Source organism: Gasterosteus aculeatus, chromosome 18 (genome assembly GCF_964276395.1).
Source record: "Gasterosteus aculeatus chromosome 18, fGasAcu3.hap1.1, whole genome shotgun sequence".
Lineage (NCBI taxonomy): Eukaryota > Metazoa > Chordata > Actinopteri > Perciformes > Gasterosteidae > Gasterosteus > Gasterosteus aculeatus.
In genome coordinates this window covers 9,943,989-9,966,631 of record NC_135706.1, presented here as the reverse complement: position 1 = coordinate 9,966,631, position 22,643 = coordinate 9,943,989, and the positions used below count along the sequence as shown (strand labels likewise).

Below are 22,643 nucleotides of genomic sequence, written 5' to 3'. Positions count from 1 at the left end.
AATGAAACATTAATTATCGACTTTCTGGGTTAGAGAATTTATTAAAATGTCTCATGAATGACAGGAACACACATTGTTCAGTCTTATGTTGTAATAATTCTATGTGTAATAAACTGTATTCATTTAGAAGACATGAATATATGATCAAATGTTCTGCTAACTGATCTAATACTGAGCTAGATTGTGTTACAATACAGACAGACCTCTTGATCCTATATACAAATATTCACACACACATGCTCAACACCTCACGGACAAATACATGTGAGTCACTGCCTCTGACAGAATAAAAAACACACATTTTTCATGATGTTCCTACAATAAGGCAGTTTTAATCACAGTGTAGTGTTATTGTTGTTTGGATTAAGTCTTCTAATATGAACACTCATGTTCTTCTTAAAATGACCGAGTTTCTATGAATGTTTCTGTCCATGGTTAGTGTTTTTATTTTATTTTATTTTTTTAAAGAAATAACACATGTAGGCACTGCTTCCAGAGAGCGTTCATTAATCCACAAGGATGAAAAGACACGTCTTCGATCAGCCCGGGTTAACTGTGAAGAGAGAGAAAGAGGAAATTATGAAAACCTAGGATACTACCAAGCGAATGGCTGGACTTCAAAAAGGCACGCCCACACAAAATCACACACGAGGAAGCAATCTGGTAAACACACAATGCATGAGGGAAACGTAAAAAAGAACTGGCAAAAAGAATGACAGATGTGGGAATAACATTAGCCTGTATGTCTGCAAGAGGTGAAAAATTAAAGCACATTTTACACTCGTTTTCTTATTCGCCTAAAGTTGGTAGAGGAGATTTGACACCACTCGTTTCAAAGAATGTGAAGCTCCATCCAACTCAGCATGAAGAGTGTCAGGAAGAGGGGGGCGGTGGGGGCGGGGGGGGGGGGGGGGGGGGGCGCAGCTGCCCTGGCAAAGACTTGTTTGATTCAACTACAGTGGTGCTCTGGATGCATTTGGATCATTTTGGACAGAACCAGGTTCAGGCTCAGCAGTGACAACTGGCTGCACAAATGTGTGTTTTTCCCAATCTGACAGACTCGTGCTCGAATACGTTACTTCCGGCAAACATGCAGTGATTTCCCCTATTTCCACTTGTTTTGTGAAACAAGCATGTGAAGAAATCGCCAAAACTGCTGTTGTTGCAACAATATTGTTCAAACCCTAAGTTAGTTTTCCACTCCACTGAACATTTTAAAATCAAACAAAAACATGCGTCCTACTAAATGCAAACCCGGATGTAAGGGCTCAGTTACCCTCCGTACCCCGTCTTTAACTTCCGTCAGAACATATCATCATCATCATCATCATCATTATCGCCTTCATCGAACGGCCAACTCCAGTCTTTGGGGCCAAATTCAAGCAATCTGAAACGGTATCAAGTAAGTGGTTCATCTAGGGGGTCAAAGGCCTTTCATGCTTCATAACTTCTGGGTCAACATGGGTTCAGCCGGGGGCAGGGTGGACCCACGAGTCGTTGTTGCGGTGTTAATGGACACAGCAGCGCCGCATACTCTATGCAGGGACAGGCGCAACAAGCTCTGCTACTTACAGTCTCCCGGCGCGAGAGACGTTAGAATGGTGGGGTCAGAGGTGAAAGGTCAGTGGAGGATGATACGGAGCATGGGGCCAGTGCTGGGGGATGAGAGCCGGTTAGATTTGGACCGAGGGAGCAAAGTTAACCGAGTGTCTTGGTCAAACCAAGAGGGTTGAAGTTAGTGACTCTAGTAATGGTTTGTTGGAGCATTAATGCTGCGTCCTGAGTTATGCAAAATACTTTAAACATGTTAAAAGCATTACATCCTATAAGGGTAAATGGCTTTAAAAAATAAATAAAAAAATTGACCCCAAAATTAGCTGCAGTCGTAAAAAACAACAAACCTTTTTTTATGCAGCTTTCGGTGCTCACCTGGTTTTCTCCGACGGCTGCTGCTGCTGCCTGTTGGACTTGATGGCCCCGCGGTGGGGGGACAAACGAGGCGAACCCCTCGGCGAGGCCCGAGGGGAGGAGCGCGACATCGGTTCCGGGAGGTTGTTTCGCGCGGCGGGGGGGGGACTTAGGGTGGGGTGTTTCCTGGGGATGCGCTTGAGCAGGTGGCTGACCCAGCGCTGCTGCTCCTCCTGAGTGTTGGTCAGCAGAAGCAGCTCTTTGGCGGTGGACATGTCGTAGTTCACTGTAAAAGGAAAAAGGGAGTCAGACGCATCAGCGAATTCACCCCACACAGAGGGCGCGGTTGTCCGACTGACTGAGCGTACGGACCCTTGCAGGGAACGATGCCTTCCTCCTTTCGGTCCAAGTGATCTTTGTGGCACTTGGTGTGGCAGCGGCGGCACTCGAGGGCCGGCGGCGGCTTGAACACGTGCCACAGCGGCCGAGTGCACGCCTCACAGCTGGACGGGAAGTGGTACAGGGTGAGGATGAACTCGTGACCCTTGTGGCTGATGTAGGAGGGACGGTCCCGTTCCGGCTCCGTTACGACCTCCGGTTCGCGCTTGACCTCGCCTTCATTGGCATACAGGATCTAGAAGAAGAAAAGGGAACTCAATTGAATTTTGTTTAGGTAGATATTTTAATTAAGCGGCAGTGGCGTAGGAAGGGGAGGGAAACAGGAAGTGGCGTAGCTCATTACCTGGAATATCCTGGGAATCTCTTTGGCATCTGCGCGGTAAACATCCGTTTGTGTAACAGGTCGGACGTGAAACAGCTTACTGTGAGAAGGAGGGAAAGGAAAGAGTTAAGAGTCCACGTTGCGGCATCATCAGGTCAAAATTTCATTCAGTCCAATATTGGTATTTACAGTCAACTCTTATCATTATCAACTCTAATAACCAGAAACGTATGTTAAAAAGCACGTTTTAAATCACTCACTCGATGTCCAGGGTCATGTACGGGATGGCCTGCTCTCGGTCCAGATCGCTGTTGTAGAACAGAATCTTCCTGCTGCTCACGACTACATACTTCAGAAAGGAAGGGGGGGGTGGGGGGTAAAATCAGTAATTGTGATTACAAAGAAAACATAGCTGTAGAAACGGGATACGGTGGTGGGCACGTTACTTTTTTGTCCCAGCCGAAACGCTTTGTGTTCTTGGTAGGAAGTGAAATCCAGCCCTCGAGCCTCGCGTCTAGTTTGCAGAGATAAAAAAAGAAAAACAGCATGTGTTCACACAAAGAGGAGAGATGCATTTAATCATCGGAACAACTTAAAAGAACACCTTGACACTTTGAAGGAGGTGGCATTTACTTTAAACAGAACCTCATCTTTCGGAGAGGGAATGATGCCTTGCTCTAAGCAAAGGGCAAGTGGCATAAAGCTTTGCTACTTGACTTCAACGAGCAGACTATTGGGAGCCATTTATATATTATAAGGACTCTCCAGCACAAAACATGGAACGTGTCCAGAGGGAGAATTACAATGAAAATGCCTAATTTCTTATGGGAGGAAAAACTACACACACACAAACTCGTATCCGCACATCTTTTGCAGGGGGACACAAGTTGACTAAAGCGAGCAAACAGCATCAGTCTGTGAGTTTTCACATGTCCAGAGCGCCACAGAAGGATTAGTGCACAGCAGCGTGCACAGGGTACAGGGATTAGCAAGGCTTTCTCTCTCAAATCAGGAAACATTTTAACGGAGCGAGGTTACAAACATTTGCTGTGCCAGTTGCACTGTTCATTTGCATCCCTTGACCAGGTTTGAACCGCCATGCACGGTCACCTGCAGGTTCAGCCTCAGGGGGCTGCACGTGAGGGAGGGCCGGGGCACATTCTTCCTCATCCTCGGAGTCGAAGGGAGTGTGAGCAGAGTGAAGGCTGGGCCGGGTGTCGATGCAGACAGACTGGTGTGTGCGCTGGTAGGTGAAGGACATTGATTCGGAGGTGTGAGAGTGAGTGATGCGCACTGGGCCCCGATCGTGGAGGGGAATTTGGAGGTGAAATGAGGTGGGAGGGGAAGGAAAGGAAAGGAAGAAGCATAAAAGAGGAAAAAAGGTCAAAAACAAAAATCGGCCTGGAAGACACTCGAAGTAAAAACAGAGGATACAGCACAAACTCAGGAAGAGAGACTGCAGGAAGAAGAAGGAAGGAAGTGCATGCAGACGTGTGTTCATCTTTGTGCCGGGGATCATAGGACGGTGGGCGCGAGACAACGTCCCTCCTTTGTCTACCTGGGTATCCTTCGCCCATGTCCAGGTCGTTGCCACTGCTGATGCTCGTGGAGTCCAGGGAGTGAACGCTGAGGGAAGTGATCTGGCATCGAAGCTGCTCGATGTCGCTGTCTTTGCTGGCCAACGTCATCTGAAGATCCAGGCGCACCTGGTTCTCTTCTGCAATCAGCTGAATAACAGGGGCAGGACTTTTAAGTTAGTTGTATTCTCCATTATCCGCCGTGGTAAATCACACAAAATGCTGCTGTTGCGCTGGCGTACTGACCGCCTGCATATCCGTCAGCTCTCGCTGGTACTTGATGATGGTGCTGTTGAACTTCTCCTTCTCCGTCCTCAGCTCCAGCTGCAGCTTCCTGTTCTCCTTCTCCTTCCGGTGCACCTCGGTGTCAATGGTCCGGTGGCCTCCTCGCACCGTGTCCCTTCGGTTCATGACCTCGGCCAACTTGTTGATGGCCTGTGGGCAAAAACGCAGCTCTTAAGTTGCTCTTCGGAGATCTATTTATGATTACGGGGAATTCAGGAAATACACGGAAGGGGGGGGGAAGATATCAATGTGGCTGCGAGATTGATTTCTTCTTCTTTTTTTTTTAAAACTTGTTTCAGATCTTACTTGAGTTCAACACAAGCCTGCAGCTGAACGTTATTCTTAACAACAAATGATGTGGCATAAGAGTCATAAAAGTAGGAAAGCATCGAAATTATTTCAGGATTTTCCAGACCTGTGTGGGCGGCCAGACACACACCTGAATTTTTAGTGTCCTTTCATTCTGCAGCTGCTTTTCAAAGGACAGTTGGAGTGAGTTCATCTGCTTCTCCTCCTCCCTGGCTTTCAGGAGCTCTGCATTAAATAGCAGAGAAGAATATTAATTCAGGGCTTAAGTTTCACAGAAGTAACCCATTAATTACAGTTCGAGTTTGAAGATAATCACCGCTATCGTTCCCCTTGATGGAGAGATTAATGGCTTTAAATAGCATCTCACCACATAAAATGGATTTGTAAGACGGCTTTTCAACACATTTTCCAGTCCCAGAGTGAAAGGTAATTTTCTGTAGAAATCTGCGCTCATTAACTCCAAATGACACTCACGTTGCTGAGTGTTTTTCAGCTGGTTGTTGAGCTCCTCCTTCTCGCTGGCCAGGTTGGCTGCATCCACCGTCAGAGTGCGATTGGACTCTTCCAGCTGTGGAGGTGATTAGTGAAGCAAACAAGGCAAGAATTCATTAGCACATTAGAAGACAATATATCGGTACTATCTAACCCAGACCCAGTATTGGAACCTCAACATATACTTGCAGATAGACTAAAAATGGTCCCGAACCCGCCTTTAATCTCACCGAGTTGATGGTGGCCTCCTTGTCGCCGAGCTCCTGTCTGTGTCTTGCCATCATGTCTTTGATCTCCAGTTCCTTCATGATCTTCTCCTTCTCCAGATCGGAGTACTGTTCCTCAGCGATGGAGCGAGCGAGCTGCTCCGAGTCCGCTTTGGTCAGACTGGCCTCCAGCTGGGCTGTGAGGGAATCCCTTCAGAGGGAGGAGGCAGAGGAACGGTTGTTACCAAAATCATTAAAAATCAAAAGCGGATGAAACTTCTAAAATCCCTGTCGTTAGCATGACAATCTGAAGGAGACTGCCACTGGACAAACAGTGAATGGACTGTGCTTGTTCAGCGCTTTTCCAGACAACTATCATTATATATTATTATTATCATCATTTGTGAGTGCGCTCAGTATTACGTATTTGCTTTAAGTTAATAAACCAGTACATGCAAAGAACTTCCCAATGGAACAAAAAAGAGACAACCACTTATCAACTGTAAAACCTGAACGTTTTTAAAGAATTTTGTATCATTCAATGCACAGCACCTTGTTTGTGTTACATGCTATACTTTTAGTTTATATCATTTAACACGGTTTATGTTTTTTGTTGGAATGAATATAGTTTTTTTTTCTTGTTGTGTTGATAAGTTGTGTTTATCGGGTGATGTTGGTTACCTCTCTTCCTGATATACTGCCAGTTGATGCTGCGCCCCTTTGTACAGCTTATTCCTCTCATCACACTCGTCCTTCAGCTCACGGATCTGCGTCTTGTAAAGGGTCTTGGGGGGAGAAGGGTGAGGGGGAGAAAGCAGCCGGAGTTTCAGTTAATTTTGTATGACGGATTGAGACGGAGTCCAATCCAGACCGAAGTTACAGAGTTGGATTTGTTCGCTAGTCTGAGACGAGGTGCACAAAAAGTAAAATTGATGGTAAGATTTACTGTGAAATACTGCTCAGCCTCCAGTTGGTCCTTCAGTTCCTTCAGCTGGCCACCAGCCTCCTGCTTCTCCCTGGAAGAGGACCAACAGCCTGTCAATCACTGCTCCCGACCAACGACCAGAGCCGAGGCACATTCCTCAAGCCGCACACCACGGATGAGACTCCCCACAACAATTTGCCCGACGGCTCATCTGCATATTTAGGTTACGCTCAATGCGTGTTATGCTCAATATTTCATTATTTGTGTTTGACCTGCGTAGCTCCTGGTTCTGTTTTTCCAGGACTTGCTTCATGTCCAGCAGGTGGTTGAGCTCCTGTTTGAGCTGTTTCTCCGAGGAGCAGAGCAGCAGCACCTGCTGGTTCTGCATCTTCAGATCGATCTGGTTCATGCTGCGCTTGTGGATCTCCTGCTCCAGAAGCACACTCAGGCTCTTTACCTGCAGAAACACGGACGTGCGCACACGCACAAGCATCAGGGGCGGCACTTATAGTGAGTTATGGGTAACATTAAGCTGCAGAACAAAGAAGTAGATTTGAAATTGTTGAGTCTATAAAAAGTTGGAAATCACAGAAAAATGTACCATGACGAGGCTCCAGAGCGCAAGGTGTCATTTCCCCTTTGCTTTTTTTCGTCTGAAAATAACTTCAATGGACTAAGGGAAGTTGCAATCATGGAACCTAATGTTCTATTAAGCGATGAGCTGATTTAAGAGGACCCACCTCTTCAGAAAGTTTTTTCTTCTGTGCCTGAAACTCCTCCAGTTTCTGCAGCGCCTGCTTGTAGTCGCAGTCCAGCATTGAGAGGTCCTTCTCCTGTTGCAGCAGCTTTCCCTCCATCTGCAGCTTCATGGAGCGCTCCTCCTGCAGGTTGATCTCCATCTCTGGAACAGACCATACAACCAGGTGCATTATCTACCCAGCGTTCCCCGTGCCGCCTTAAGGCCAGCGGGTTTGTCAAACATCTAGTGACGTTTCATTTTCTTCTCCAGCCTTCTGGAATTGATACACTTTTAGATTTGTGTGAAGTGAGCCAAGTAAAACACTATTTAAACTACTTTCCTGAAAGCGTCTTTTAGACTTTTTTTCCTCCCACTTGCTCACCTTTTAAAGCCTCAGACTTGGCCTCCTCGATTGTCTGGTAGATTCGGTTTTTATCTGCGAGCTTGGCTTTGGTGGCCTTGTGTTCGGCCTCTTCTTGCTCCAGATTCTGCTGAAGCGACTTCAGCTTGAAGGTCAAGTCAATCTCCTGGTTGCTCTTCTCCTACAGGTTCAAAAGGGGTGTCTATTGGTTACCATTGCCAAGGGCCGTTTTCATTTTGAAAGCGCTGGAGAACATCTTAACGTCAGTGTAATCAAAATCTGTTAAACCGAAGTTTGCAGGAGGGTCATCTTCATGAATAGCCTTGAATCTCCATTCACATTGAAAACTGGCTATTAAATGACCACTAACCTTCTCAAGGTCATTGAGCTTCTCATGTAGATGGTTCTTTTCAGTCTGGACCTTTGAGAGACAAGACTTCACCTCCTTCACCTCTTCTTCCAGGCCGGAGATTCGTCCTAAAGTGGAAAAAAGGGTGAGGAAACAACATAAAAAAAGCAATATAGGAGAACCTGGAGTGCAGTGAATGCAAAAAATAACAACAAGTAAATGCTCCTGAGCACTCAAATGTATGAAAATCAACAAACGTAATTATTTTACTTTATTTTCCCTTTAACCAACTCCACCCACTTTGACGAGGGGAAAAAAGAGCAGCAGCCATGGCAGCAAAAAGGCAACGTCCCCTCTGACCTCAGCGAGCAGCCTCCTCTCGGCATGCGCTGAGCCCGCTTGTGTTCCCAAACAGAGTCTCACAAGACGCGCTGGCCTCCGGCCTTCCTTTGGCTTTCACGGCCTCTCGCTTCACTCTCGGCCTTCTGAACAGATGTTTCCACCTATGATCTGATATTTCCAAAGTCCCCATCTCGTAACCATGTCCAGTCAACGAGCTCAGAGTAGTGCAACGTCTTTTTCCTGCTCCTGAGGCGATGTTTACTCAATGAGCCCATGAAGTTCACAGTTCGATTTGCTGCATTTAGTCAACAAACCTTTTTCAACTGGCACATTTTAACTTTGCAAAAATTGAATAAGGTCAATAGACAAGTTTGTAACATAAAAGGCTTCTAAAATAATGGTAGGCTGGTTGCTAAGGGCAACAGGGTTTATCCTCCGCTTAGTTTATTTTTTAACTGCCGTGTGCAGCTTATTTGTATCAACAGACTAAAATAAAGTGAGACCAACGAACAGGAGCCATTATAACCCCAACTGACGATTATGTAAATACAGCTGCAGCAACAAAACCTAATTTCTTTGCTTTTACATACAAAGTGACATATTTCTTTTATCAAAAGTCAGATTGTCTTGTGCTTAAACGAAGTGGAACTACTTAATTGACTTGTTGTTCACAGTTTTACAGGCCTCACCCTGCAGGTCAATGGCGGTTTCTGCGCGGAGGTCCCGGCCTCTTCTCTCCTCCTCCAGCTCGGCCTGCAGCCCCATCAGCTGCTTCTCCAGCTCCATCTTGCCGTTTTCCAGGTGGCTGCACTTTTCCTGCACATCTCGGAGGCTGACATCCAGGCCCTGAGCCTCTTTCTGCGCCTCTGCCTGGCTCTTCTTCAGCCGCGCTGCCGCCTCCTGCTCAGCCTGCAGCGCGCCGCTGGCCTCCTCGAGCTACAGACGAGAAACCAGCAGGATGAATCTTTTTCTCTCGGCAGGCTGAACTGGGGCAGCGCAGCAGCACAAAAAAATAATTTGAATCAGGCAATAGCAGAGGAATAATGAATAAGGTAGTCAAAGCTGCGTGCTTGAATATGGATTATTAAATTAGCATGTTTTAATATGCATGGAATCCACAGCGAAGCATAATTTTAAAAATGTAGTTATGAGGAATTGCACAAACTTACTTGTCTCTGTAGCTGGATGATTTTCTCATTAGAGATCTGGGAGTTTTGGTTCTTCTTCCTTAGATCCTCCAGCTGATCCTTCAGATTGTTTACTTAAAATGTAGGAAAATAAATGACTTAATTCAGTTTTTGATAAAATCCCATTCAGTGGACCCTGCAAATACTACCAGCGTTTACAAAAATATGGATTATATACTAATATGATAACATCGTGATGCAGAACCTCCAGATATCCTCAATGTTTTAATGAGTTAACAGTCCGATCGAAATGTATAAAAATGAGAGCAACTGAAGGCCTACATCAATAGTAGAAATAAACATTTTGGCACTTTCCAGTAAGATGTTCAGATATATTCATAAAAGTGCTCACATTCGTTCTCCAGGCTGCGTTTTCTGTCCGATTCGATCTCCACTTTGCGCAGGTTCTCGGTGCTCTGATGCTGCAGGAGGGCTTTCTCCCTCTCCAGCTGCCTCAGGGAGGCCTCGACTTTCTGCCTGCTGCTCATCTAAATCAGAGAGGAAAAACACAACTGTGAGTGGAATGATTGCTTCGCTCATCACATGGGCAACCGGGTTGAAAGGATCCTGACCTCCTTGTCGAACTCCTTGAGCAGCTTGTCTAAACGGTTGGTGGCATTTCTTGGGAAAAGAAAAGTTTTATTCACATAAATCAGAGTTTTGGCAACTTAATGCTTAAATGGGATGCGTTATTGTGACAAATAAAGTTAAAATAAACAGTATTTGCATTCAAAAACACGTCGCTCATTTGTCTAGCCCTACTTGTACTTCTGCTCCAGCTCATCTTTAGCCTGCATCTCATGGTCGACCTGCTCCTCCAGCTGATGAATCTTTTTCTGCAGCTGCTCCGATAAACAGGCTTCTGCCTGAGAACGAAATCTGAAATTATCCAACGCTCATTTCCATCTTGTGTTCCACGTCTCCGATCTCTCCATGATATTAAGACCGCTACCTCTTTCTTACTCTCCGAGCAATTATTCTTCAAGTTTTCCTTTCCGCGGTCCTCCACAGAGACGTTGTTGCTTCCCTTCAGCAGCCTGACGGAGGAGACAGAGGAGACCCACACACGTCTGTCACTCTCACTGTTGCCGTTAACGACACTTCCATTATCCTCACCGCATCCATAAGGCCAACTGTGTGGTCAGGATGAAGATGAATCTTCACCGAGACACGTCACAACCATACAAAAGAACAATTATACGGCAACATAGCACAAAACGATGGTGCTGTAGAACAAAGTGGAAGATCTTTCAAGCAGATGTAGGAACATCTGGATGGGTTTACCTTTGGAGAAGCCCTAAAGGATGCCTGCAACCCACGGCTGTGTGTTGCCAACTGTTAACCAATGTGGTCGGTGGACTTTTGATGGTAGGCAACTACCCCTGGGAACCATTACATGACTCTGCCACATGGCTGCAAGACGGTTAAGAAATCTGAAGCCATTTTATGATCATTTGAAGAAGATTTGTGGCCTTGAGCTTAAACGGTTTTGGAGAGAGATCTGGATTACTTCAGAAAAGTTGCAGTTAACAATGCATTGTAACCAAGAAAAGCTGAATTTAGGCTGCAATCTACAAACACATAGTGTTGTCCTCAAAATCAAATAAATGTCAAATAAATTGTTTTTTTTTAAAGATTTTTAAAAATCCATGAGGTTAAAACATTGATGATTGAAGTGCTGTTGAATTCCAAGTGCATAATACATGCTTTTCACTACTTCTCCCGATCAAGACTTATAAAACGAGCCTCCATCATAAGCAAAGAGGGCCTTTAAAAAGGGCCGCTCAGAACAAGGCAGCAGTGTGGAGCTCAAACAGGCACACAGTGTCTGTGTAAGGCTGTATTAAAATTTCTACCGCTTGCATTTTAGACCTGGTGCTGTTCCTGGACCCGTTTCCCCGAGTCTACAGGCCCTTGTGAAAGTTCCCACACATGGGAGCCAGGTTTCCTTCTAATGCCAGTGCATCATTACCCCCCAAAAAAGTACATTAAAATAATGACCAGCAAATGCAGAAAAACGTACAGAAAAGCAGATCAAAGAACCCAAATAGGACATTGGAATAGAACACTCACTGATCCTCCTTGAAGTAAGTGAAGCCGATGAAAGGCAGCTGGCTGCCGACGAAGGCGTTGGGAGGAGGGAAGGGCTCCGCATTCCTTTTATCATCCTCTATGTCGTCAAAGTTACTGGTGTCTATGTCGCCTTTCAGCTCGGGCACAACCGGAGCCACAGCTGGAAGACAGACGGGAGTCACAATGGTTAAGAGGGAACGCGGATGTTTTACACCAAGAGAGACGATCGAAAGGTCAAAACCTGGTGTTTGCAGGTATTTTTTTTAATAGCACATCCTACGCAAAACCGCCAGCGCGTTCTCTCACGTGTGTTCCTCAGGACATCCTATGCACGAGAAGCAGCCACAAACCCAGACTAAACGCCCGCTCCTTTTAGAAGCTGTAAAACGTTTTTGCGCAACACAACAGGCAGGCAAGAATGTGTAAAGAGGCCAATCAAATAAAACCAAGCTAGTCCTTTATCCTACAAATAGCTCTTAAATGTAGAAGAAAAAAAGCTGCCAGTATGGATCGAGTTCCTCAGTGAACAGTGAAAATCTGGCTCTGAGCAGAGCGCTCATTACTCTCCGGGTCGAGTCGCAGCCCTCAGCGTGACACGTGCGACTCAACGCTGGTGGAGAAAATACAGGAAAGAAACAAATGAGGGAAAATAAAAAGTAGAGACAGAAAAAAACCCTCCAAAAACCCCAAAATGTGGTCAGACAGAAAGAGACGCAGCGCTGCTCCGTGGAGGCCCTTGCGGCACGACTTCCCAGAATGCCCTCCGATAGCGGGCGGCTAATGACAGGCGGCCGACTCCACATGGAGAGCGAGAGAGCGGGAGCAAACCTCCAAACCGGGGTGCCCCTTCTCATTAGAGCAGCCGGCCCCACCCGCCACTACGGGGGGGGGGGGTGCTGCCTCCCGTCCCAGCATCCACGCTGCGCATCCATCCACGCTGAGGGCTTCTCTTCATCGCCATCCCAATGCTTAATAACCACATGGACAACCGGGGAAATCTTCAGCGGAGTCCAAACGTGAGTCATCGCGGAGTCGTCCATAAACCGACGGCACAAAGAGGGTCGGGAGGTACATGCGGCGCTGCTGCTGCCAGGATGTTTCAAGTGTGTGTGTGTGTGTGTGTGTTTGTGTGCGCGACTGGACGCGCAAATGCAAACATGAAGAGAGCTCAGCAGCAGCGCAGTCCCGGTTTTATGTTCCAGACTGGCAGGCAGTCGGCAGCTCGGTCAGAGGTTTTGTCTGTTCCTAATCAGAGCCAGGTGAAGCAGAGACGGGGAAAGAGCCCGCATGTGATTACATACACACAGGAGGTCCTGTTCATATTCCCCACATATCACTTTCCCTATTTTCCGAAGTTTGAACTTATTAAAACGTACCACCAGTGGTTTTCATGGCAGCTTTAACAGAAAATATATGGAAGGCTCCGAACGTTTCACACCATGTCAGGTGATTTGTATTTTATTATCAGTTAGTTTCATGTTATTTTCTTGCTCATTTACTGTTATGTTTAGTTTTCCCTTTATTATACATAAGGGATAAATCAGCTTTTTGAAAACCCAAGAACCTAATTTGCCTTAAAGATTTGAAGAATTATTTTTCTTCTTGTAGGATTTAAAATGTAAATGAAACCAACGTTTCTGTAAAGATTTGATAATAATATTATCTATTAAGTCCACCTGTTACATGTGACCTAAGATTAATTTTCATAAATACTTGATATCCTGTATAAAGGCATTTGATACAATAATCTCAATGTATTGTAGCAGTTATAACATCTTGCACCAAATGTTATTCTTTGACATGTTATTCTTGGTCGACTTCTCTCAAACAGTCTTGAGTTTGTATTGCTGGTATCAACACTATCTAGTATAAACTGCCGATGCTTTCTGCTTACTTTCTCCATTTCAAATCAGCCCAATCTATTCCTTTGGAGTGACACCAACATGCAGCTGGTTCTCTTTTTGGTTTCATGCATCATGCGCTCCGCTGCTCTGCACAGAATCCAGTCACACGCAGCACCAGTCAAAAGTTTGGTACTGTAATGTTAAAATACATTCACATATGGAGAGCATGTGTACGATATATGCAGGCTGAATGGCTCAGGAGATGGAAATAAACGACGAACGACGGCTGAAAAGAAACAGATCTGCTGAGGACCGAGCTGGAGAGGATAAGAAGTGGGCCTATGACCAAAAAAAAGAGGAATGGCAACGAGAGGTAGAGAAGGCGACACACATTAGCAACCATAATCAAAAGCATGCATACGCACTTACTCTGACGGATGTTGTCAAATGTCCACTGGTCGTTCTTGAAGAAAGGGTGGCATTTGATCTCATCCACTCCGGTGCGGCCCAGACGAACCTTCCTGCACACACCAACAGGGCCGAGAGTGAGCAGACTCGGAACACACCCCCCCCCCCCCCTGCTGCTCGTCCCCTCCACCCACCAACACCATCAACATCAACATGTCACGGCAAACATACACACACACGCAGCTTAGCAGGGCGACCACTAAGGACCGACTACACTGACCAGCATGGGGTGCCGCATGACCGCTGGAGGACACTGGCAACCTCCTCCGACCAGACCGACAATGTAGATCCAGGAGGAGAAAGTGAGTGTGGACGGCAGGACTAGAGCGCAGGAGCCAACATCCACGCGACTGAGTCAAACCTGCCTGCGAGGGCTGCCTTCTCTCCTACCAAAACTCCACACACTCCTTCTCAACCCCATTCCCCATTCCCTCCCTCCTCCTCCTCCTCCTCCGCTGGGTACAGGGATGGAGGGGTGCGGCAGTTTGGGCTTGCCACGTGTGGGACATTCCAGACTCAGCCAAGAGGAGGAAAGGGGAGAGGAGGGGCCGGGGAAGAAGAAAGAGCGCTTAAAAAGTAAAAGCAACGCAAGAAGGTCCAGAAATGGAGAAATGGAGAAGAACGTTTTAAATGAGGGGCGACGGAAAGGTAAATGCTCTTACCGGAAAGATTCAGCAAGAGAGTCAGTGTCAGAGCATGCGGGTCAGGTTGTGAATGAATGTGTAGGTCAGTGTTCAAGATGGTGAGAGAATAGTAAGCGAGAAGGTAAATAAACTGAGTGGGGGAAAAAAAATGAAAGGCCGCTCTGTATTGGAGCAGAAAGGGCCTGTGTTTGAGCGCTCTTTGGGGGCGGGGCTACTAATGTAAACAGGAAGTGGTTTCTTCCAGGGGAATGGGCCGCTGAGCGACCAAGTGCAGGACGCAGAACAACAGGTCATTTGTACCATTATTGCCAATGTTATTACAGACGAGAGAAGTCTGCACTTGTTGTACTTAGATGGTATTTGGGATCAACACTGCTGTACACTCCGGTTTACATTCATGGAAATGGCTTTTTGAGAAAAATAATTCACGACAATGTTATTTGTTTTTGTTAACTAATCCTATGAAAATACCTTAGCCAACAATTACTTGATCTCTAGGCCCTCAATCTCACACTGCGTAAACACCAGCAGTAACTGCAGTAACAGTTAAAAATAGAAATTTCTGTAGTGAGACTTGCTTCAATCTCAATTTCTAGTCCCAATTCTCACGAGCTTCGTTCATGATGCTTCTCCTCTCAAACGGGAGTCTACAAGGGACAAACGTAAATGTACTGATGAAATGCTCTGATATCTTTTTGTAGCAGGTGTGTTTGTTCTTCAGAGTATATTTTAGGCAAACCTGTCCGTCAGAAAAGCACAGATGAGGTCTTTGGCATTCTGAGACATCTCCGCGTCATCTGGGAAGACCAGTGTGTTGTTGTGGTTCATGATCTTTCCATAAGTTCCAACCAGGGACTCTGCATAGAAGGGAGTTTCACCTGGAAAAAAAAAGAAAAAAAAAACAGAATTATGTCCCATGTCAGAATTTTTGGGATGGAAAGCTTTAGGGATTAAAAAAAAAAAGGCTAAAAATGCTGTAAGCGAGTTGCTTACCAACCAGCAGCTCATAGATAAAGACTCCCACAGACCACCAGTCGCACTCCCGGCCGTAGGACCCATCACCACCCTGAGAGCGCAGCACCTCGGGGGAGATGTAGTCCGGCGTGCCCACGGCTGTGTCACAATGCACCATCCCCGTCTGCAAACGCAGAAACACACAAGATTCAGTGCAGAGAGAAAACCTTTCTTTACCCCCCCCCCCCAAAAAAAACAATGCTCCTCCACAACAACAATGATCTCTGCTGGACTGTGGACGAGAGAGTCTCCTGGTGGACTTTCAGAAAGCTTGAATGTCTGCAGTTACTTGTTGATGCGGCTATTTAGAAATTGCTGTGGTTAAAAACAAAAAAAAGCTCAGCCGTACTTTAGACCGGTTGTTTAACACGATCACACCTGGGGCCTTTTCAACAACCTCGACTCTTGCGCGCTTCAGTTTGAAATCTTAACACTTGGTGGTGCTCAAGACAACAGGGGGGGAAACACAGTAGTGAGAGAAAAATCTTCAAAATGGAAAGGAGTTACATGTTCTAATGTTAAAGCTCCCGAGTCCCTCTCTTCGCCCATCCAGCTCCAACGACAACGACGCGATGATAACAATAACTTACCGAGTCCATCTTCATGCATGTGCCGAAATCTGCCAGTTTGAGGTGTCCGTGTTGGTCCAGCAGCATGTTGTCGGGTTTGACGTCCCGATGGATGAAGCCCATGGAGTGGATGGTGTTGAGGGCGAGCACCACCTCGGCGATGTAGAAGCGAGCCCACTTCTCAGGAATGTCGTAGTTCAGGGTGAGCGTGACCAGGTCGCCGCCGGGCATGAACTCCATCACCATGTAGAGGTGGCGGTCGTCTTGGAAAGCGCAGCACAGCTAGGAAACGACACGCATCAAGTCACTGAAAGGCCAACACAAGGCGTTATGATACAATAATCCTGTATCAGCTCTTTATGGAAACATTACGAACAAATAATGGGAACTTTCTGAGTCTATCTGAGCGTCATTTGAACATCATTCTCGCACTTCTCTAATTATTGCATTTCCTAAATTGCGTTATTGCACTTGCATTGTATTAGTGCATTTGAATCATTACATACCTCCTGGCCCTTTATAGTGGAGATGAGTTTACAAATATCAGCACATCCATTTCCCATACAGGTAGTTCTATTTCTACATTTCATTTCTAAAAGCTGTATAATATATTGATATTGTGACCTATGAATTATATGTCTATGAGGTAAAAGTCAATTTATATCCATTCCCCTGAATGTAAGAAATATTTCCACTTCAGACATCTGAATATTGAGCTACAGGCTCAATATCCTTATTTCAAAACCGGTCAGGACAAGATGGAAGAATAAAAAAACTTCTATCAGACAAAGTATTGAACTGGATGAAGCGTATTCAGGAAGGACGTTCGATTAGAGGGTTAAGCTTCTTTCTCTTTTGTTCAAATCACACTGAGGCGTTTTAATCATATCAAAAATGAACGTGCGCACACCTGCACGACCCAGGGACTGTTAGAAAAGGCCATGATGTGCCGCTCCTCCCAGAAGAAGGCGGAGTCAGACTGCTTGATCATCTCAAACTTGGTAAGCTGCTTCATGGCGTAAACCTTCTGGGAGGCCTTGTGACGGACCTGCGGCAGACAAAGGAGGAGACGCCGGCCCGTCAACAATGATAACCGCACAATGAGAGCGAGATAGTAAGAATGTCACAGTGACAAAGATGAGATCACAGAACAGAGAGACAGAGACAGCAGCCAATGACACACACACACACACACACACACACACCCATTGAGAGACATGCTTACACAAGATTCCAAACACAAACATACTAAAGCATCCCCTCTACCACCCCCACACCAGACTTCACACTCCTCTCCCACACAGTGAGCCTGTCCAGACTCGTTTCTACCACCAGAAGCTCAGCAGAGACCAGATTCAAGCCCCCCCCCCCCCAACATAAGAGGCAAACATCTGGAAAATCTGGGAGTTTGGGAGGAATCCCCGCTCGATCCCGTAAACGCTCGCGTTACTTCAGGGTGAAGCTACGTTGAAGATGCCAATTTGTATTTGAAACACCGGAAAACACTTAGCAGAAGTTGCCCATTTGATTATTTTTTTTTTGGGTGGGGGAGATTAGCGGCTTGTTGCTCCCTCTAGTGGTTCACGTCCTCTACAGACAAACATCTCACCAGCTGCACTTCTCCGAAGGCTCCTCTCCCGATCAACTTCACTTTTTCAAAGTCCTCCAGCTTCACCTGCAGCTCTCTCAGCTGACTCACCGTCTTCTCATCTGCGGGACGGACCGACACGTTTACATTGCAACACAGGTTGGAGTTTGCAAACAGGACAACCTCCAAACTCATTAAGTGTAAAGGAAAGAATCTGCAGTTAACTGCGGGGATCAGAGAGCGGTTATTGAGTCCGTATGGGTCAGAAATATTCACAGCCACAGTAGTTTTTAGAAGAGGCAGGTCAGAAGTACAGTGGGTGGAATGCATTCGCTTTAAATGTTCTTTCTCTAACATAAAGGCACTTTATTGGTATTTGGCGTGTAGAGAGACAGACTGTACAAAAGTGACAAATTAACTTTTACTAATAATTTGGCTGTAGAATCGGTCAGGGACACCAGAATATACACACTTCTCATCTCTCGCGTGACCTTGTTGTGCAAACAACCACCACCAGTGTCTCTTCAGTCTCCAGAACGCGGCATGAAAAGGGCAATTAACGGCCGTATAGATATTTGTCACGCTGTCAAGTATCTTGACCGTCACCAAACACACAGTCGCTCTTACGTCGATTGAGAAAGGCCTCTATGTTTTTGTTTCTCCTCAGGGCCGGATAGTTCAAATCATGAGCCAGCGCGTTCATGGAATCCTGAAAGACAGAAAACACAAAATATTATATTCAATAACAAAAAGTTATAGTGTGTATACCGGTAGGTTTACCGCTGGAGTATGTAAAAACAAATTGGGTTTATTGCCTTGGTCTGGCTGAATAATTAAACAAGAAAAAGGGAGTAATGTTTTAGGTCTCGCAAAGTCGCTTTGAAAATCGTACAGGAAGAGTCTTGTAAGACAACCCTGACCTTCTGCTGGCTGATAAAAGATGACGAAAGTCACGGAGGAAGGAAGGAAGGAAGGAAGGAAGGAAGGAAGGAAGGAAGGAATTCTTTCCGTGAGCTCCTGAATGCAACGTTACGGGAAGAGAAAACGAGACTGCTAATTCACAACATAACAAGACAATGACAAGTAGACAATGGAGGTTGGATGTAAAGACATAACAGGTCACACAATGATAACCGGTCACATGACTTGGGCCCCTTTCCCGGACACAGACCCCCCCCCCCCCCAAACACACTGCTCCGTCCAAACGGCACGGCCAGCGGCATCTGACTCAAAGCCGAGGCCTCGGTAGCGTCATCGGTGCTTAAATCGGCGGCGTCGAATTCCACCAAACCAAAACGTCTGCGTGATACACATGACGCTGGAAGGGCAGCTGGGCGGCGGGGGCAAAGCAATGAGCCCCTATTCCCCAGAAACAAGGGTCAAATGGAGTCATCCAGCGAGTGTGTGTGTGTGTATATGGGGCAACGTGGTTGAGCCACAGCGGTGTCTATCCGACGGTTCATTTGGGGATACGCCAGTGGGTGGGTGGGTGGGAAGCGGCATGTGGAACAATCTTGCACCTTTAAATAGCAGCGTTGCGGGGAGATCTCCCCCACTGCAGAAATAGACCCAAAGGTTCAGAAGCTATTGCGGGACAAACAGCTCATGGTTCAGGCTGAGCGTGCTCCGATCGGTGATCATTTGAGTGTGTGTGGCGTTGTGGGGGGGGGAGAACTAGGGCTGGACGATACGGAGAAAATGTAATATCGCTGTATTTCAGACTAAATACACCAATATGGACGTTGCACCAATAGTGTGTGGTTGACTTTGGCTGCTTTTGCATTAGTTTTACACAATGAGATTTTTGATGAACAAGCATCACTAATGTTGAAAGAAAAAAAAAAAAAGATAGCCAGAAAACTCCAGTTATTGAATCTGTTAATATTGAGACTTCTAACACAAAACAGTAACACGTATAATACCATACATATACATATAAATATATGTAAAATATATGGATATCATATTGGTACGTAGCACAGCCTTAGTTGTAACCACCATTCTTTCTGCAGAAAGAGGAAACTCTCTTCTGCGTGAGAATGTTGAACTGTATATACACATGCAAATAAAATATAATTATAGATTTCTGGTGTGTGTGTGTCTACGAAGTTGTGTTCCCTGAGGATTAAGCCAGGAGGACAAAATGTTAAAAGGCACTGAGCCCTTCAGTTTTTTAAAGTAACAAGGGTATAATGTCTAAATTGCATTAGAAAGAGGTGCCCCTTATTTGGTAAAACATTATTCTACCATGATTGTTGTTATTCACGATGTACAGTCAGCACATGTTATCTCGCAGCGTCAAGGGTTCAAGATTCAAATCTCTCGCCTCCTGATTGAGACTCAGACCAGCAGAGACGAGGAAAATGACATGAAACTGGTGTGATTTTCACTTCTGGAATCTGGACAAATCTGAACACGATCCTGCTCATGGTAGTGTGCTTTCACCTCAGACAACACCTCCCACTTCAACGTGAGCCGATAGTCAGCAACAGAATCTAAATGTAAAGTCCCAACTAATCCAAATGGAATACATGCAGAAGTGTAAAAAAAAAAATCAACAACTGCTTATCTTTGAAAAAGCTTAAATGGCCTCGTTCCCAAATAGAAAAAATACTTTAGAACACTTCAAAAGTTTGTGGACAAACAGGAAATACTGATGCAAGTAAACCATCTCAATTCCAGGAAGTTAGTGCAGCTTCCTGTGTGGTGGCTCCCGGCGTTTCGGCAACCCGGCTGCAGCTTTGTCCACTACAGAGCCGCTTGGAACCAGATTGGCTGAAAATACTGATAATTACAGTTAGGAATTCAACGTGGCCTCAAATGGAATGACTTCCCTTTGTTTCCTGATTAGGTCGTCACACAGACAAGGCACCGGATTAGATCCCCGGTAAAGGTTCCCGGCAGATGAAATGGTTGTTTTCGTGACGACGTCAAATCTGAACTGTTCATCGACCATCAGGGCGACACATTGGCCACAGAGGCGGATCATCTGGTTTCTTCTTTGTCGCCAGAAACACCTCGCTGGCCACCAAGAATGCAAGCCTTCTGTTGATATCAAACCTGTAATGACGCAGCCGAGAAACCTCAAAAGAAAAAAGGGATGTTTGTGTTTTGTAAGCGAAAGCCAAACCATGTGGAAAAACACGTTGCTCTAACATTTCCTCGAGGATCTATAGATTGTCTGAGAGAGATAGGAGATATTGCACTTCAAAAAGAAGGCGTGGTGACTGAAGGATGGGTTGATCATTGTTTAAACCTAAAATAGGTACGTTTTAAGTTGTGGCCTACAGGGGAGAGACAGGGGGCCAGGAAAAAGGGATCCTCCCTAGCAGCTAAAAAAAAAAAAAAAAAGTGTCAAATGTTGTGAGAGGTTGGAGCAGAGAAGCTAGTAGTTTTATCAAAGTTTGCCAATTACATTCTTAGGACATGTCAATGAGAGGCCTCACCAAGGGACAACAATAGAGTGGACAGCCTACACTGATTTAAGGGAGGGCCCTAATTAGTCATTTTGTCAATAGCTATTAATGACGCTTACAAAAACATTGTTTTTGCTGATAAAAATAATGATTAAACCTCATTCAAAAAGCAAAAATGCAGCAGGACGGGTTCCCCTGTGACTCACTGCTGACTGAAAGTGTTAAACACATGTTGACGGAGCTTTTCACAAACGACATGTCACTTCAGGTGACAACAACTAATTACAGAGAGAGAGTGTGCGTGCGTGTGCGTTTTCAGCACAACTACCTGTATCCGAGCCTGAGAGGTAAATGCAAACTCACCAGCAGGGTTTCCAGGTTCAGGGCTGACTGCGGGTTCCTCATCAGGGAGTCCAGCTTCTTCAGCTGGCTCTCCAGTCTGCTCTCCGCTCCGTGCATGCTTCACGGGTCTGACGTGTCCAGGTGAAATGAAGCGGCGAAGGCACCAAAGCACCTGCACGGACGCCGTTCGGACGCAGGGGGGGACGGAAGCGCGCGGCGCTTGTCCTTGGATCAGCTCTTCATCGTCAGCTCTTTTTTAATTAAACGAAGTGCCGCTCGAGTTGTCGGGTAAATCATCCACACGCCGCTTGGCTATTTCTCATTAATAACTAACAACTACAAGTGGAAGCGGGTCGGACTCGGCTTCCAGGTGCGCCCCGTCTGCTCCCAGGTAGAATCAACAATATGTGAACCGACCACAACGTGTGTAAGACAGACCACCGTCGATGTACAGCACGGTTTCCGGTTACCGCCTTCAAACTAAAACCCGCAGTTCGGAATGTTAACTTTAACGCAGCGTGAAAAGGGAAGTACACTTAATGTTACATTAAGTGTACGATATGTACATGCCGTTTAAAATGTTTATATTTAGTTAAAAAAATTGTTATAGATATAGAATATCCTAAACAAATTTTACATTTCCTATGACGTATTAACATATACATTTTATCATGTAAATATAATATATATATATAATATATGGACCAATTCGATTTAGCAAACCATTTAACTAGCCCTTTGTATCTTGATATTAAGCTCGAAGCAAGTTGTTTAGTTTTTTGATATTTATTTCTTGCCATTGTAAAAACAAATTTTGAATCCTTCTATTTTTGTTTATTTTTATATTTTTACTTTACATTGGCAATGGAGCACTTTATATAACATATGCCAGTGCATTTAGTCTGTATGGTATGTGTTTATATAAATCAACTTTTACCAAAGATCGTTTGAGCATTAAAAAAATATATATACAAATCACAGCACTTTCAGAAAACAGCAACCACTGTGGATTGGGGCTTTTATTTTGAATGCAAACATGTTAATCCGGTTGTAAGATGCCGTAGCCCAGTGACATGCCAAACATGAGTCCCATATTGGTTCCACTTCCCTCCTCTCCTATGTACTGATAAGGGTTTAGAGGAGTCCCGTCGGGTCGTTTGGTCCCTGTAGTGCTGTCCCATTTGTATTTACACCACTTCAAGTCCTAACAGACTCTCACACTCAACCACCAGGTGACGTAAATTAAATCCCCCAGGGTTTAGTGGGGGGACATTGTGGTTGGGC

At 45.5% G+C, this 22,643-nt stretch overlaps 1 protein-coding gene across 8 annotated transcripts; it reads right to left on the bottom strand.

The window, feature by feature from the left end:
* Positions 1 to 21: 21 nt before the first annotated feature.
* LOC120807681 (rho-associated protein kinase 2) lies at positions 22 to 21,811 on the bottom strand. Of its 8 annotated transcripts, none has more exons than XR_013453356.1 (34): positions 21,381 to 21,811; positions 18,229 to 18,310; positions 17,623 to 17,723; positions 16,924 to 17,061; positions 16,035 to 16,295; positions 15,424 to 15,568; positions 15,170 to 15,308; positions 13,748 to 13,839; positions 11,475 to 11,634; positions 10,354 to 10,438; positions 10,164 to 10,267; positions 9,974 to 10,022; positions 9,754 to 9,889; positions 9,384 to 9,475; positions 8,904 to 9,150; positions 7,894 to 8,000; positions 7,545 to 7,704; positions 7,164 to 7,324; positions 6,696 to 6,880; positions 6,445 to 6,514; positions 6,180 to 6,283; positions 5,523 to 5,709; positions 5,275 to 5,368; positions 4,931 to 5,025; positions 4,453 to 4,641; positions 4,188 to 4,356; positions 3,740 to 3,922; positions 3,076 to 3,143; positions 2,890 to 2,978; positions 2,651 to 2,729; positions 2,281 to 2,542; positions 1,930 to 2,194; positions 1,286 to 1,655; positions 22 to 553 (listed from the first exon to the last, which is right to left on the bottom strand). XR_013453356.1 is itself a non-coding variant. In XM_040159969.2 (34 exons), exons 1-33 carry the CDS (start codon positions 21,474 to 21,476, stop codon positions 1,622 to 1,624), a joined length of 4,428 nt encoding a protein of 1,475 aa, XP_040015903.2. In that variant the 5' UTR covers positions 21,477 to 21,811; the 3' UTR covers positions 22 to 553; positions 1,573 to 1,621. The 8 variants fall into 8 exon arrangements, 7 of the variants coding, with proteins under 7 accessions (XP_040015903.2, XP_077949284.1, XP_040015902.2 ...); XM_040159969.2 differs by having other exon boundaries at positions 1,573 to 1,655; XM_078093158.1 differs by having other exon boundaries at positions 1,277 to 1,387.
* Between the last annotated feature and the right edge of the window lie 832 nt (positions 21,812 to 22,643).

Bases quoted from the DNA above. Each gene is read 5' to 3' on its own strand.
- LOC120807681 (XM_078093158.1), bottom strand. From the start codon at position 21,476: ATGCACGGAGCGGAGAGCAGACTGGAGAGCCAGCTGAAGAAGCTGGAC. The intron at 6,284-6,444 runs GTAAATCTTACC...TCTCCCCCCAAG, and splicing joins AGGCTGAGCAGTATTTCACA to ACCCTTTACAAGACGCAGAT. The intron at 2,195-2,280 runs GTCCGTACGCTC...TTCCTTTTACAG, and splicing joins AGGCATCGTTCCCTGCAAGG to TGAACTACGACATGTCCACC.